At 39.5% G+C, this 16,934-nt stretch overlaps 1 protein-coding gene across 2 annotated transcripts in view; it reads right to left on the bottom strand.

Annotated features, from left to right (window-relative positions):
- LOC137305984 (alpha-actinin-1-like) overlaps positions 1–16,934 on the bottom strand; it is a 98,898-nt gene that overhangs the window by 41,193 nt on the left and 40,771 nt on the right. For both annotated transcript variants that reach the window (XM_067974974.1, XM_067974975.1), the window contains exons 2-7: positions 15,044–15,158; positions 12,473–12,592; positions 8,519–8,605; positions 7,007–7,094; positions 3,128–3,206; positions 2,755–2,836 (exon numbers count right to left, since the gene is read on the bottom strand). In XM_067974974.1, the coding sequence (XP_067831075.1) occupies positions 2,755–2,836; positions 3,128–3,206; positions 7,007–7,094; positions 8,519–8,605; positions 12,473–12,592; positions 15,044–15,158 (571 nt within the window). The remainder of the gene's footprint in view (positions 1–2,754; positions 2,837–3,127; positions 3,207–7,006; positions 7,095–8,518; positions 8,606–12,472; positions 12,593–15,043; positions 15,159–16,934) is intronic.

Here is a 16,934-nt window from a genome sequence, read left to right as displayed (position 1 = left end):
CAAAGGGTCTGAAATTTATTTTAGCACGTTTTCACTATTTTCCCCAATTAGCAGGTACCTTTTAGACACGCAGATACTCAATTTATTAATTTGTCATATATACACTGCATGACTCTACCATAGCAATACACTTAATTTAATTATGAACTTACCTAAAGAGTCAAAAGTTTTCCATTCCTTAAGTAACTGGATTACATTTACAATAGGTACAGTGTTACTGTAGCCATTTCACTAATGGGAAAAGTATGTTCACTAATAGAGTTGATCAGATGAGAGGGGTCTGGCACTCTTGTTATGCAGTAAATATAGCACCACAACCAAATGCAATCATGACACATCACACACTACAATAGTTTCCCTGACCAGTTTGCCAGCTGCCTCAACATCACATCACTGCTTAATTGCTGAAGTCCTAGAGTATATTTAAGTTTAAATAATGCAGATATAAATCTGGTCTTTAGATTGCTAGAGGCTGTAAAATAAATGAGCAGTAACATTTGAACTAACTGTCCAAACCAAAATCATCAGTCTCAACAGGATTAAAAAGAGAACAGAAATTTTCAGAGTGGAGAATTGAAGTAACTTTGGTTTGTGGCTTTAAGGACATATTGTCAACTAGGTGCAGAAATGTCAAGACATTCTGTATAATGCAGTATCACTATGGTGGTTATTGGAGCACACATTACTCCATTCCCAGAGTTGTCAGCTTCAACAGAGGACACTGCTCAATGCCTCACATAGGGAATAAGAGAACAGCCTCCGCTGTACTACACTTGCATGTTTTTAGCAGCTCGTTCAGGGCAGGAGGAAAATCATCGGCCCCGTCAGTGACAGGGAACAAGGGAGGACAGAGACAAACCTTTAAATACCTCCTAAAACATGATGTAAATATATATAGTAAAGGAGTGCAATATGCAGCTAATCGCCATTGCACGTTATTCAGTAAAACTAAAACCCTAATATCACAAGATCAACAGGAGCAACTTTAGACTCTGCATTTAAGTATTGTGGTATTGTCTTCATTATTCGAATCTTCTTTTCTCCCCCATTAGTTGCCATACATTTAAAGAACTTAAAACATTAAGTACAGGGGTGGCACTGGTTATGTTATTTTTAAAAAAAACATTAATTTGGGAATACTTTCTCATTAGTGTCTCTGGACATATCCAATCCCAATCCCAATACCAGTGCACATGCTCACTACAGCTGCAAGAGTGTTCCATGCATTGTCCAAATCACTAGATTATCCAGGGCACATCTCCAAAAAGTGGAGTATCTTATAAAAAAAAATCTTAATGTCAATCGATGTCAGGGAGCTCCCCTAAAAATCTAAACAGCAGGAATCAGATGGCCACTCTCCCAGCTTTACTCCCAAGTCAGGCACTTGGCATTTTGTCATTAACCAAACTCAAATGCAATATACACATTGCCAAATGTGTAAAGGTTAGCAGCCGCAACAAAATTTTAATGTTAGTGACCTCTAGCTACTTTTCTAACCACCCACTCGAATAAATTATTCATCTACCTACCAGAACTAGTGTAACTTAGAGAAGGAAAGATCAAGTTTGCCACAATTTGATCAAATAAAAAAAAAGACTGAACAGAATTTTCTTTTGACATTTTAGTTAAAAACATCAAATTTGTTACCAACATGGAAACCCCTGATTTGGGTTTCTATAGCGATACAACTATTAGGGAGCCTTCCCATGTTTCCTGGAGTTGCCCTATTTGTGAGCAACAGCGAACACAACTTCAAACTGGCCTAAGAGCTGTCAAACTATAGTCATGCTATAAGACTGCAAAATCTACATCTTCAGGACATGTGTGGTTTTGAGAATCAAGCGCCTCAATGGAGTAGTCTCGCAGTTGACTGTTACCCAACTTCAGCATCTCGATATCGTTAATAAGCTTAGCACCTTCACTAGAAGTGTGAAAAAAACATTCTGCTCAAATTTACATTTATTTTGAACTAAAAAAAAACCCATGACTTTTCATCATCTTTAATGGAATGAAATCAATCTGGTCTTTATAATGCTTCCGCTGCAGTGAGCTGCAAAAACAACATTTTGGGTAGGCCGACAAAGTCTTGTAGTAACCTGTTGGTGCTGAAGAAACATTAAACGAATGTGTTCTATAGTAAGCAATCCACCACCCTAAACGTTCACTCCCTTCACCACCGGCGCACAGTGGCTGCAGTGTGTACCATCCACAGGATGCACTGCAGCAACTCGCCAAGGCTTGTTCGACAGCACCTCACAAACCCGCGACCTCAACCACCTAGAAGGACAAGAGCAGCAGCCACATGGGAACAACAGCACCTGCACGTTCCCCTCCAAGTCACACACCATCCCGATTTGGAAATATATCGCCATTCCTTCATCTTCGCTGGGTCAAAATTCTGGAACTCCCTAACAGTACTGTGGGAGAACCTTCACCACACTGACTGCAGCGGTTCGAGAAGGCGGCTCACCACCACCTTCTCAAGGGCAATTAGGGATGGGCAATAAATGCCGGCCTCGCCAGCGGTGCCCACATCCCATGAACGAATTAAAAAAATGTAACTTCACAGGCTGGTGAGGATTCCATACAGTTAGAACAAAATACATGCACCCAGTGCTTTTACAAGGGTTAAATGGAAAATCCCATTAGGCCTGTCACAGAACATAGCGTTTGGTACGAACGATCTGACATAAAATATAGCATGTTTGTAAGTGGACTCCAAGCGTATTCGAGTTATTATACAAAAATACTCACCTTCTGCATCCAACATCTTGGGTATATCCAGGTATTTCTCAGCCACTTCAAAGGCATTGTTCAGGTTTGTGAGCGGATCATCCTGAGGTAGGATAGGAAAAGGAGCCAAAGGGTCAGACACCAATATCATAATCAACAGCAATTTTAGAGTTCCAAGATTCTGGCTCTTAAAATGTATTTTCTATCACAAACATAAGCATCCATTTTGAACAAAATAAGGAAGTACATGAGCAGCTGTAGTTCTGTGCCCTGAGAGCTGATCTAATACCAGTACATGCAGGGATTACAAGGTGAATGAGAAAACTGGTTAGCTTTACGCATTTCATCTTATTTGCCAATTTTTGTTCATGTGAATGTTCAAATTGTTACATACCTTCCTCAGCTTGTCGTAATCAATAAGTTCCGGTCTATGTCTATGAATGAGAGCGTTGAATGCCAGACCATCTTTCCAACTGGACAGCATCAGAAACATAATCCAACAATATTAGTGAGAGAGAGGAAACAATGATATATATATACATTCCTATTAGTTCAAACCATGCAACCATAAAAGGACAGTTGTGAGCATCTATAATTGTATATGGGTATATTGCAAAGAGTCCATTTTTCCTTACACCTCTGAAGTACCTTGGGATGTTTGTCCACGTTGTTGTTGGGTTGTTCTACACCAAAGGTTGGCAAGAAAATATCAGAAGGGAAGTGCATCATCAATATCGGTCACCCAAGCACTGGAATTTGGTGAAAGTAGAACAGCAAACAGCATCCGGTACACGCGAAGTTGAATCACCGCATAAACTTGCTTATAATTTATGCAAGTGTAACTCAATTAAGCTTGGCATCATTTTTGCTGGCAATACATGCCCCTTTAAACTGACTTCTGGGTCAAACAACAATGCTAATCACCCAAGTCACCTTAGTAAACCTTTGAAAATCAACAAAAACTTACAGGGAAATATTATACCCCTTTATATCAGGATTATAGCACTAAAGAATGACAAATCCCCAGGACCAGATGGTTTCCATCCCAGGGTGTTAAAGGAAGTAGGTGAGCACATTGCGGATGCCCTAACTATAATCTTTCAAAGTGCTCTAGATTCAGGAACTGTCCCTCTAGATTGGAAAACTGGACATGTCACTCCGCTTTTTAAGAAAGGAGAGAGGGGGAAACCGGGGAATTATAGACCAGTTAGCCTAACATCTGTTGTGGGGAAAATGCTGGAGTCTATAATTAAGGATAAGGTGACTGAACACCGAGAATTTTCAGTTAATCAGAGAGCCAGCATGGATTTGTGAAAGGTAGGTCGTGCCTGACAAACCTGACTGAACTTTTTGAAGAGGTGACTAAAGTAGTGGACAGGGGAATGTCAATGGATGTTATTTATATGGACTTCCAGAAGGCATTTGATAAGGTCCCACATAAGAGACTGTTAGCTAAGATAGAAGCCCATGGAATCGAGGGAAAAGTACGGACTTGGTTAGGAAGTTGGCTGAGTGAAAGGCGACAGAGTAGGGATAATGGGAAGGTACTCACATTGCCTGGATGTGACTAGTGGAGTCCCGCAGGGATCAGTCTTGGGGCCTCAATTATTCACAATATTTATTAACGACTTAGATGAAGGCATGGAAAGTCTCATATCTAAGTTTGCCGATGACAAAGATTGGTGGCATTGTAAGCAGTGTAGATGAAAACAAAATTACAAAGCGATATTGATAGATTAGGTGAATGGGCAAAACTGTGGCAAATGGAATTCAATGTGGACAAATGTGAGGTCATTCACTTTGGATCAAAAAAGGATAGAACAGGGTACTTTCTAAATGGTAAAAAGTTAAAAACAGTGGATGTCCAAAGGGACTTAGGGGTTCAGGTACATAGATCATTGAAGTGTCATGAACAGGTGCAGAAAATAATCAAGGCAGCAAATGGAATGTTGGCCTTTATATCTAGAGGACTAGAGCACAAGGGGGCAGAAGTTATGCTGCAGCTAGACAAAACCCTGGTTAGACCGTACCTGGAGAACTGTGAGCAGTTCTGGGCACCGCACCTTCGGAAGGACATATTGGCCTTGGAGGGAGTGCAGCGTAGGTTTACTAGAATGATACCCGGACTTCAAGGGTTAAGTTACGAGGAGAGATTACACAAATTGGGGTTGTATTCTCCAGAGTTTCGAAGGTTAAGGGGTGATCTGATCAAAGATATAAGATATTAAGGGGAACAGATAGGGTGGGTAGAGAGAAACTATTTCTGCTGGTTGGGGATTTTAGGAGTAGGGGGCACAGTCTAAAAATTAGAGCCAGACCTTTCAGGAGCGAGATTAGGAAACATTTCTACACACAAAGGGTGGTCGAAGTTTGGAACTCTCTTCCGCAAATGGCAATTGATACCAGCTCAATTGCTAAATTTAAATCTGAGATAGATAGCTTTTTGGCAACCAAAGGTATTAAGGGATATGGGCCAAAGGCGGGTATATGGAGTTAGATCACAGATCAGCCATGATCTTATCAAATGGCGGAGCAGGCACGAGGGGCTGAATGGCCTACTCCTGTTCCTCTGATTGCCTCCCATGGGAAGAGTCCTGTTCACAACAGTCCTGCAGTATAAATGGCCCTTGTCATGCTTGCAGTAACGGCTTTTGCATACTTTCCCTGAACACCAAGAAAATCTATGGATTGACCTGCCAAAGCAAAAGCCCAACTTTGTATCAGTATTTACACTTAAGATACCTACATAGGCAAGTTAGCAGAATGGGTGGATGCAATTCAATAGAGAAGTGTGTGGCAATACATTGAGGGGCAAAACAAGGAATGAATACACTCATTAGAAAAACACTGAAGGGGGTGGATGAAGAGACACGCTAAGGGGTTTAATTGCACAATTCCTTGGAAGTGTGTGCACCATAAAAAAGGTCAATAGTATTTTGGTTTTTAGAAAAAAGGGCAAAGGAGGCAACGATAAATATATACAAGGCAATGAGAGTGTGGAGTTTATAGGTGTCCCATTATTTGAAAAGGTATTAAAGCCAGAGAGCAAAGATATACGAGGATGAGAAACTATAGATATGAGGGGAGATTTGAAATACTGGGACTATTTCCAATGGAGCAAAGAAAGCAAAAAAGGTGATTTATTGCAGGTTTTTCAAACTGTGAAAGATGATAGAGGGAATAGGGAAAAGACCATTTCCTCTGGTTGGTAAGTCAGTGATGAGGGGTCTTAAATTTACAATTGCCAGCAAGTGGCTGGGAGAAATTTATTTATATAGTGAGCTGTTAAAGCATGGAAATCTTTGGCAGAGGGAGCAGATGAAGCAGAGACCATTGCATCTTTTAAGGGAAAAGTGGATAAACATTTGAAGCAGAGGACAAAACAGGAGTATGGAGAAGATGGCAAGGGGATTAGTTTTGAACAATTCCAGCAAAAAGTCAGCACAAAGTCCATGGGCCAAATGGCCTCCTTCATTGCTGTAAACTTGTATGGGAATCTCATGCAGTGTTTCCTTTTGATGCTGAATCCAGCCCACAGAATCCAACACATACCAGAAACTGCAGTATTAAAAGGAACATTACAGTTATCACTCTCCTTTACATGGGGTTGGGCCAAATGCCATTTAATTTTGTGTAATGGCCACAACATTTAAATCGAAAGTGTTCAATTGCATTATCCATATATTATGCAAAAATTAATCAACCATAAGCAATTAAGAGGGAAGCAGTATGGAACACCACCCTGACATAATATTTATGATGTCCCTGGTGTCTCTGCTGTAAAAGAGAACAAGCTAATTAAAGAATAGGGTGAAATTCAATGGACACAATCATGCGCACAGCGAAACTAACTGAGAATGGGCAATTGAATTGGTTGTGTTCAATTGCAATCACAGGAGATGGATTTTAAAAATCTTACACACTAGAAATTTACCCTTCTGTCTTTGGGAGCTAGGCAAAGTTAGAAAGGAGATGCATATTACACACATTGTTTTATCACTAGTGAGGAAGCCATGATAAGTGTTCAAATGAAGGGCAACTGTACTGTAAAATATCAATAGATTGCTGCAGAGCTTGTATGAACATCAACACTCAAGCAACAGATAGGTGCAAAATGACTATCAGTAAGACTAGCTACAAAATTATATTGTCACTACAAGTCTTATTACAAATCTGTCACTGCAATTTAAGCGCAGATCACTTTCCTCCCCCCCCCGGCCCCCCGTCCCCACACATGAAGAAAACTAATGATATTTTATGCTGCATCCATTACCTGATGTGGAAGTTCTGCACATTCACATTCTTGTATGGTGCAGTCTTCCTCTGGCACCACAGCAGCAATCCCTCCTTGGCAGAGGTCTCTGAAACAAAACAGTTTTGGCAATAGTAAGGAACCATCTGAACTGTTAGATCATAGAAATAGCCCCAAAGCACTTTTATGGCATGTAGCACAAAGTAAAAGGAAAATAAAAAGCACCAAAAGATTACACCCAGATTAGCAATTCAGTCCAGAGAGAGAGCAAAATTGCTACTTGGAACCACCTGGCTTCCCATAAATTTGCAGACCCCACAGGACATTGTGTGTTACATACCACCTGGTTCACAATGATTGCTTCCTGTCAGGTTCATATTTCAAAGTGATTTCGAGGGGTCACTTAACCTGGAATGTACATGTCCTCATTGAAGCTGAAAAGTATTTCATCCTATAATAAAGACCACTAGCTCACCAATCCCTACTGTGCTCAGTTTAATAAACTACTAATTACTGAACGTATAGACTAACAGCTGTGATCTCTCAGCACCACAGATTGCCACTGCTTCTATTTTCAATGCAAAGTTTGGTTTTAAAAGATCAGCAGAATCATACAGTCCAGTGAACCGTGTGTTCATTTCTCGTGTCCTGGACCTCTACTATGCAGATAAATTGTCCCAGTTGATAAGTAGTCAAAAATAGGTAAACAAAGTAGGCATAGAACAGCATCACCAGTTCAAAAATAGCAATCAATGGACAATAAAAATTAACCAATCTACCTGAAGTAGTTGGATAAGGCCACCTATCTTAATATCCATTTTATACTCAGCCACATTTGAAGTTTCTACATCCTGTTGATGACCCAAATAATATGGTCCTCTGCTTCCAGTATTTGGAACATTTTTAAATACAAATTCACTTGTTTGATGAATTTTGCACCAACATGGTTAGTTTGTGCAAAAGAATGGATACTTTACCATTTTTGGCTCCAAATGCCCACGTTAAGCATTTACATCAGGGACATCATAGGCCAGCTGCACAGTAAAGCTTTCATTAATGTACCCCAGTACACCTCATCCTTTGACTAGCATCAAAAAGCATTCTTTCAATATCCTGCACAGCCTGAATGAGATTACCAATTTAGGCAGAATAATGGGCAGTCTTGACTTATAGACCCATACAACAGGAATGAAGTGGAAACTATCCCAATTTTTCTTAGGATCTCCAGAGTCAACAGGAAAAAAAAATCCCCCATCTGTCCAGGCTGGATTTGAAACCAGGTCTTAGAGTCGAAATAACATGTTAAAACCACTGCCAATCCCCTTTGAGACATTCTCACAGCACCTATCTTAGGCATACCTCGAGTGGAAAATAAAACAAAACCACATATGACACGCAGATTATTTTCAACTCTTCTAGAACCAATTATGTTCAGAGCAGCATAAAGGATTTTAAGCTCCCATATGCTCAATTCAAATCCATAGGTGGTTACAATAAGCAGGCTTCATCTTTCAGAATTAAAATAGACCTTACCTTCAACAGATATGTCTTGAATAGCAAAACGAAGGATGATAGTCCAGATCATGCCCAGAGTCATCTTAACATTCCCATCCACAATTTCTAAAAAAAAGCATAACTCTTAACCACAATTTCTGATTGTAATATACAATTTGTCTTGATCTGCAAAAAACACTCAGCTGGAACACAGATAATATTTCTAAATTGGAACTTTTGTGCAGCTGCATAGGAAATACACTCCACTTTCATTACCAATTAGACACAATCTCTCCATTTAAAACAAACTGTGCAAAGAATCACAAGGAAATTAGGAAAGTTTCAGATAATCTTTAAAGAGAAAAGAATTTGAATTTATTTAGTATTTCATTATGTTCTTAAAATATTCCCAAGTGCTTTACAACTAATGAATTACCTACTGAAGTGCAGTCGTTATGTAGTTATTACGCACTTGCTAAGTTTTATATGCTCTTCCATTTACGTATAGTCTGTCTGATCCATCTATCCATCCATCCATCCTCCCAACCGGTATCACATGAATTTGCATTATTTGTGGTCACTTCCCCAAAAAAGTATGGCATTGCAATTCTACCAATAATCTGAAATTTTAAAATTACAAATGGAGTCACATTCCTGCTACCTCTGGAGCCATTTCAATGCGGATGGTCATTATTGGCTCATAGTGATTGCCATTATCGGCTCACCAATCACTCCAGCTGATCTGAGATGTGATGAGAGAAGTGCGGTAACTCGATTAGGAGAACGATTCCTCGTTTGTGTATATTTACAAGTGCCCACGCGAGGAAAAAAAGAAACTACATTTAAAAATAAACAAATACACATGGAGTTCTGATTGCAGCTCTGACTTTCTATGGGCAGGAAAGGGTAAAATAAAGTAGCACTCAGGAATAAGAGTAATGGGTTAGGGGAGAACAGCCCACAAAGTTTTCTCACAGCTCCCAGCAATGCAGTTTTGGCAAAGACCGGAGAAAAAGGCTCCAGCCTTTTACAAAGATGAAATTTGAATAGATTTGTCTGGAATTCTAAACAAAAGAATTCTGTGTCAGAACAACTTCTGCCAGTCCAGGAGCTAGAAAGACTCTGCACAGGTACAAAAGATCCTATAGGGCACTACATAAACTTCTTTCCTATCTAGTCAATTTTAGCATGAAACCTATCCACTAGTTGGAGGATCATGCTGAAATTAGCAATACCGCATCAAATTGCAACAGACCACAAAATACCACCTAACCACCAACCCACCCCCACCCCCCAACAAAAAACAACCAGTCTTAAACTGCAGCTGCCTTAACCGTGAAAAGTGGAGTTTTGAAGTTGCAATTTAGTCGTCGTGCTTGGACTTTACTGAGCATGTACATATTCCCAGCCATCCAAAATTTCAAGTACAGTTCAAACCAGATCAGAAACCCTTTATTGAAGGTTTGCGTTCTATAAAGAAACTGGGCCTGGCAAAAAAGAACTAGTTAAAATATGACAAAACCTTTTGCAGTACGGCACCATAACGTGGAAAACTAATAGGATGCGCTATGAAGGAGATCCCTCTTGCAGAAAAGTTCCAGATGTAAGATGAAGCATCTTGAAGGTGGGAGCAGAAAAGCAGCTTCTCCAGAAGGACTGTTAATCTTTGGTATCCAGTTCAAGAATAGCATCAAAGATTACTAGCTCACAAACAAACAAACCTCAGAAGAAAAAGGAAATCTAACCATTCAGTTCTCAATGCAAGAATGAACTGGAATCAACCTTGATCAACATTCACACCAGTGAATTCATAAGGTGAGTCTCAGCCCACAACAGAAGGGAAAGGAAGAGTAAGGAAGCATGTTGAAGAAAATCACTGAAATTATACCTAAAACACCATCAGTATGGCACATTTACATTGGAGTAAGAAGATTGTGGGTTCCAGCTCCACTCCAAGACTTGAACACATATTCTAAAGTGGCACTCCAATGCATTGTTGGAGGCACCATCCTTTGAGTGAGATATTAAGCCAAGGTCCCTCTGCCTGTCACTGCAGCTGTAAAAGCAATTTTTAGACTTCTGGAGCAGATGTAACTGTACAGGAGTCAGTCTTGGCTCAGCCTCAGAGTTAGAGCTTGTGGATTTAAGCCTCACTCCAGGACTTCAGCACATAATCCAGGCTGACACTTCAGTGTGGTAACAAAGGACAGCCACACTGTCAGAGGTGTCACCTTTTGAATGAGATGTTAAACGGAGGCCCTGTCTGCTCTCAGGTGGACACAAAAAGGCATGGCACTATAAGAGCAAGTAACCTGGCCAATATTTATCCCTCAACCAACTTCACTAAAAAAAAACCAAGGCTGTTTGTGGAACCTTGCTGTATGCAAATTGGCTGCAATGTTTCTCTATATTACATCAATGACTGCACTTCAAAGTACATTGGCTGTAAAGCACTTTGGGACATCCCATGGTTGTAAAACATGCTATATAATTGCAAGATCTTTTTACAGGTGCTGCTAAGGAAATCTTTTTAGAAACCCCTCTGCAATCCAAAAATCCAGACAGGAGATATCACAGCTTTATATATATGCAATGTTTCATAAATTGTGAAACCATTTTATGTAAAACCAGATTACTTTGATCTAATTATGCTGACCTTTTTACAGCTGTGGTACTATTGAAGCCTTACCTGCACCCAGCAATTTACTTTATTGACATGTATTGCAGGCATACACTCTAGTTCGAATCAAATTATATTTCAAGTTTGCAGGAGCCATCTGGAAAGCTCTTACAGGTTTGAACTCGTGAAACGTTTTAATAACAAACTAGTAATGGTTCGAAGTTTGACTTTATGCTGGAATTGTTTAGGTGCCATACTAGTGTTAGGTTGAGCAGTTTCTACAATACTAACCATTTTCCTTTTGACTAGTTGTATTTACTGACTAGTAAGTAATAGGCTGCACAAACAGCTTTACAGTGCTTACGAGCCCATTGCCAGAGAAATTGTTTTGTAAAAGTGGATGTATCAGCTGGTTTCTTGGCAATAGAAACGGGCATCAATCTGCATAATGAATAGTTAAGCCAGAGCACATTCCTAACAAATATGCAGGAGGTATGAATTTAGCACCCATCTGTTAGTTGAGCCAGCTGCTTAAATCCTTGAACATCCAGTGATCAGACAAAACAAGTCTCACATGATCTTCATTCGTGGAGCTAAACAACTTCTTTGCTCCCCTTCAATCCCATTTTATAGAAATTACACAAATATATACAAATTCACAATTAATATGTTGCAACTGATTTTGTTCTATTACCTGACAACAGTTGAAAAGTAATCAAGAATCAATATTGTGCATCATAATACATTTAATATTTGCATCCAGGAGCTCCACCAATGTCTTAGTTGGTAAATACAAAAGTGATGCTATGTTTCATTCTCAGCACGTTCTATGTTCACCAATCTTAGTTGGGTGGCAGTTAGAGTTCCACAATTGGCCTCTATCTAGTGCATCAGGCCAAGGGAAATAAATCAAGGTTCCTGATCACTAGTGACCCGTGATATGGCGAGGACAGAATCAAGCTGGGCTGTGATGCCAAAAATTGAATATCTGCTGGCATGCACTGTTTAGGCTCACACATGAGAATGGAAACTTGGGCAAGTTACATGATTCCACCAGTGCATAGAACCAGATGCTAGCATGAGATAACAACTTCATGAGAGAAAGGGGGGAAAAAAAAAACTAAATGGAAAATAAATATGCAGATAACTTTGCATATACAAGAGCTAAAGGACATCTGGTATTCCAAGAGTAAAACTGGTATTCCCCAACATGCCCCATTGACTAGCCTGCATGTCCAATTCCCAGTTAACTTCAACTTCAGTCTAAAATTTCAATATATAATTTTCCTGAATAGATTAATGAACATCCCAAGTTCCATTCCACCAGGAAAAAAATTTCCATGCAATTTACATACAAGATTTTTTTTTCCTACCTTCTGCTCCAATGGAGACCAGCTTCACTCCTTTGGTTGCAATAAAATCCAATGCTTTGTTGACATTATTTATTTTATGCACCCTCATTTTCCCACGCTCTGGTTTAGGTAGTCGCTCTCCTAGGGAGAAGAAATGGTTGTTAGTATATTTGTTTTTATAAAACTTTCGTATGAAATTACACAAACAGCTATAATTCTGAGAAGCTGCTTTAGGCTCTTTAGTGAAAAAAACAATAGTGCCTGCGTTAACAAAAAAACCTTCAAAAGTTTCAGATCATCCATTTGATAAATTAAATAACGAAGTTACTAAGGACTTATTTACATAAATATCTGCAATACCTGCAAACAAATACCAATAGTTGGGAGAACCTCACTTGAAAGTCTTGAAAACTAATACCACCAACATTCAAAAACTAAGACTTTCCCCAGAGGTGGAAGCTCCATAGGTAAAATAGGTGATGCAGAGGACAGTGAAGACCTGAGCACCATGGAATGATCCCAACTGGAAAATATCAGGATATCTGGGCAGAAGAGAAGCTGTTCCAAACATCCTCTTAGTTGACCATCCTCTCAGCTGTCCTGACTGCATTACTCATGCAGTGTTTGGGACACTGGGCAAATAGATTTAAAATTGCATTCAAGCACATTCTAACATGCACCCTCTGTTTGGTTTATTCAAGCACATTTCTGATCAAATCAGCTAATAATGGTCAGGATTCAATTATATCTGTTCAGAAAACAATGCTGAGGGGAGTCCACTGGCTTAATTAGTTTATACAGAAAGGAAATGAGTGATACAGGAGGGTTCCAGCTTTGATCCCCGATCTATGCCAAGTTAACTGATCGCAGCTAGGATGGCAATGTTCTTGCAAATGATCACTATCCAGTGACCCTGGCTGGAAATGTGTATATGCAGACATCTGGCTAGGACAGGATTGAGCTTAGCTCTGAAACCCCGCACAAATTAGACACAGTCTGTCAACACTTGTCGTTGAAGCTTATACATGAATAATGGTCACTCGTGCAGGGTATTGGAAGGCACCTGTGGACCCATACTGCAGCAAACAGTTAACATCTCCAAGGCAGGGGGCACTGCAGAGAATATTAGCAAGGGACAAAAAAAATGCCTGCTAACCCATCCTGCAAAAATGAAACCTTCATGGTCAACAGGTGCAGTTTGTTGGCATACAAATTGTTTTCTAATTGTTGAATATTTCTCACTGATTGCTTTAAGTTGTGTCTATGCAACATGGGTGGTGAAGAATCACAGGGAATATAGTTTATTCTCTCCTACCCCAGCCAATTTTTTCCCTTCTACTCCTGAAGCCACTGAACATCTTAAAGGGCTGTGGTTACATTAGTGTCAGGTAGCTTTCATTACCTCAAAGTGGCTATTATTTAAGTGCAACTCCAACAGCCAACACACTATCTGGTCACTTTGCTAATCCCAGAACAGGTCACCTGGACAGCCATTAGAAGAGGTACCCTGGCCAATGTTTCCCTTGGGGGATGTGGATGCCAAATGTAGCAAACATATTGTCAACTGGCTGAGATCAGCTAACTCTGCATAGACTGGATACCCAACCACTCAGTGAACCATCCAGGAGCGGACAAGAAATGTAGTTTCAATAAGCCCTTACAAAAAGTTAGTTTAAAAAAAAATTGAAATGGCCAAAAATCTCAAAGATTTTGTATTGCATCAGAAACTCCAGGTTTGCATTTGTTTTAATTGGATTAGGAATCATACCCTGACAATCCAATGAACAGCAACATTAATCACCATTTATCAAAATGTTGAAATTAATTATTAAGGAGTGATAACTTGAAACAGATGAGGAATTATATCCCGATCCTAAAAAGCAAACTGATTAGGTATTCCAAATCTCAAGGTGTTCTTTTCCACTGCAGTTGGCTCACAAGTACGGTAAACTCAGTAAGTGTATATAAATCCTACTGTTGGATAATTATTTCTCCTGCTTCTGTATTAAAAATTAGGTAAAATGTTTTAATTGCTGCATCATTCATTTACTGACTGATTTCACTGCAACCAGAGGCAATGTGAGCACTAATTAAGTGATTACGGATTGTGGATTTACAACATTTGTGCTTCAGACACACATCAGACAAAATTTTAAAAGGAGTAAGTAGTTGAATAAATGAAAAACATAATGATATCATGTACCTAACTTTATTCAAAATTAACTTTTACCACCCTTGTTTTCTGCTGATTAAACAAAATTCAAACAGGAAGGGCTCACATCCTTCGAGCTTGGAAGAGTGACTGGGCCTAACAGCATAAACATCACATTGTAACTAGCATGATTTACCTTCAACTGTGCACATCAAGTCAATTTCCTCAGAATTTCAGCCTCAGTAGCTTAGGTGGTCAATAAAAATATTAACAAAAATATTCAAAACGCATAAAGAATACAGAGGGATGAAAAATGACCATCTAATTTATTTTTTGAAATGGTAGATATGAGGCAATTAATCTTGGTGAAAATAGACATCTTCTGCTGAAAAAGGTTCTTTTAAATGCTTGCTTGTGTAGAGCTTACAACCCACCCTCACCTGAAATCACCTCCAGTAGCAGCATAAGTTTGAGTCCATCTCTGAAATCTTCTTCAATGACTTCAATCTGTGTCCCTGCCTTCCGCAAATGCGAGTTGCACCATGCTGTAAATGTCTGCAAGACAAATAAACCCATATTCAGGCCCATTCATACAAGAGGCAACTCAAGTAATCACAATTTCTAATTCCTGTTCATAAAAGTGGATTATTTTCCCAACACCAACTTTGAAGTATTGCAATGGTACTTCAGTGCTTGTTTTTAATAGATTTTTAGCTGCTCAATAATTTCAAACTACCTTTTGTTCTTGGGATGTGGACAACACTGGCAAGGCCTCATTTATGATCCATTAGCTACCTTGAGATGGTAACGATGAGACTTATTTCATAATAATTGTTCTTGCAACTGAATGGCTTGTAAAGACACTTCAGAGGGCAGTAATTCAACCACGTAGTGCAACAGTGGAGTCATGTGTAGGTCAGAGGTAATATAGATGGCAGGTTTCCTCCCTGAAGGACACTAGTGAACAAGTTCGGTTTTTACAACAATCCCACAGCTTTCATAGTAATTTTTCCTGGTGAGTTCAATTTCACAACTTGCTATTGTGCTACTGGAAACTCAAGACCCACAGAACTGCATTGCAACATTAGTGACCATCTTCAGAGAAATAGCTCCCTGGTTTAAAAGCTCAAATAGCAGGAGACTAGCTTTGGTATCTCAAAAGCCTTTGCACTAAATATGAAAGTAATGTCAATAATACACGTACTTTATTAAACAGTTATACAAAGTTTTATATGGACAGAGCTGCTGCAGTACAAGGGTCATCTAAACAAAACAATGCTCATGGGACCCCATCATAAAAAGATTAGGTATGAGTAATGTGTAAAGAGGGCTTTTGAGAAAGACCCCAGAAAGAGCTATTTGAAAATAAGTCAAATCATTACAAAGAAATCTGAATACCTTTGCTCAGCTGGGGCCAATACATACAAAGACTGGTTACAACCAGTGGCTGATTATTGGAACAAATAATTTCATTACGCACATAGTAATGCTCCAAACCACCTGGTCTCTTTACCGTGAATCTGAAACTAACAGCTCTGTATTCCCTTTCCTAATAAGGATCCCTCCAATTCTTTCATTTTAAAATCTGTCATTGCAGTCTGCCTCACTACCCTCACTAGTGATCTGTTCCACAATTCTATCACTCATTTTTTAAAAACTCCCTAAAATTTCTTTGACATGTTTAATTTCAAACTGTGTCCCTAGTCCTCAAAACCCATACCCCTAAGATCGTTCCTGGATCCAAATTCTCCATACCGCTGAAAAATTTATGGTGCTTTTCAGCAGTGCAAAGCCGAAACAGGTTTGCCCAGACACTAGAGTAAATCAGGTGTGAAGGTTCAAACTGACTGAAGCAAAACAGAGACAAACCCCTCCTCTTGGTTCCATCAGCCTGCATTATCGATGTGAAGCTGAACAACTTCACAGACACTATAGTGTAAATGCATCCTTAAATACTTCTATTAAGCTCCCTCAACAAATACTTACATTCAACATGGAAAACATGGTGCTTATTGGGAGGGGGAACAGGAGCAGGTGGAGGAAAATAGATAAAAAGAAAAAGGAATAGACGAGTGAGTTGAGAGATGACCAAAAGCTGGGTCAAAAAGATGAGTTTCAAGAAGCCTTTTAAAAAGTTGGAAAGAGAACTGGAGAGGCAGGTGTTATGGGAGGAATTCCAGGGCTAACGCAGCTAAAGGCTCTGTTATAAATGGTAGGGCAAAGAGAAAGAAGGCATTCACAAAAGCCCAGAGATGGAGGACCAAAGCATGTGGAAGAGAATGTAAGGTTGTAGGATAGGGTGGGGTGAGACCACAGTGGGATCTGAAGAAG

This window comes from Heptranchias perlo, chromosome 41, assembly GCF_035084215.1.
Source record: "Heptranchias perlo isolate sHepPer1 chromosome 41, sHepPer1.hap1, whole genome shotgun sequence".
NCBI classification, from domain to species: domain Eukaryota; kingdom Metazoa; phylum Chordata; class Chondrichthyes; order Hexanchiformes; family Hexanchidae; genus Heptranchias; species Heptranchias perlo.
The sequence above is the reverse complement of the archived record's forward strand: the minus strand, read 5'-3'. Positions and strand labels throughout refer to the sequence as shown.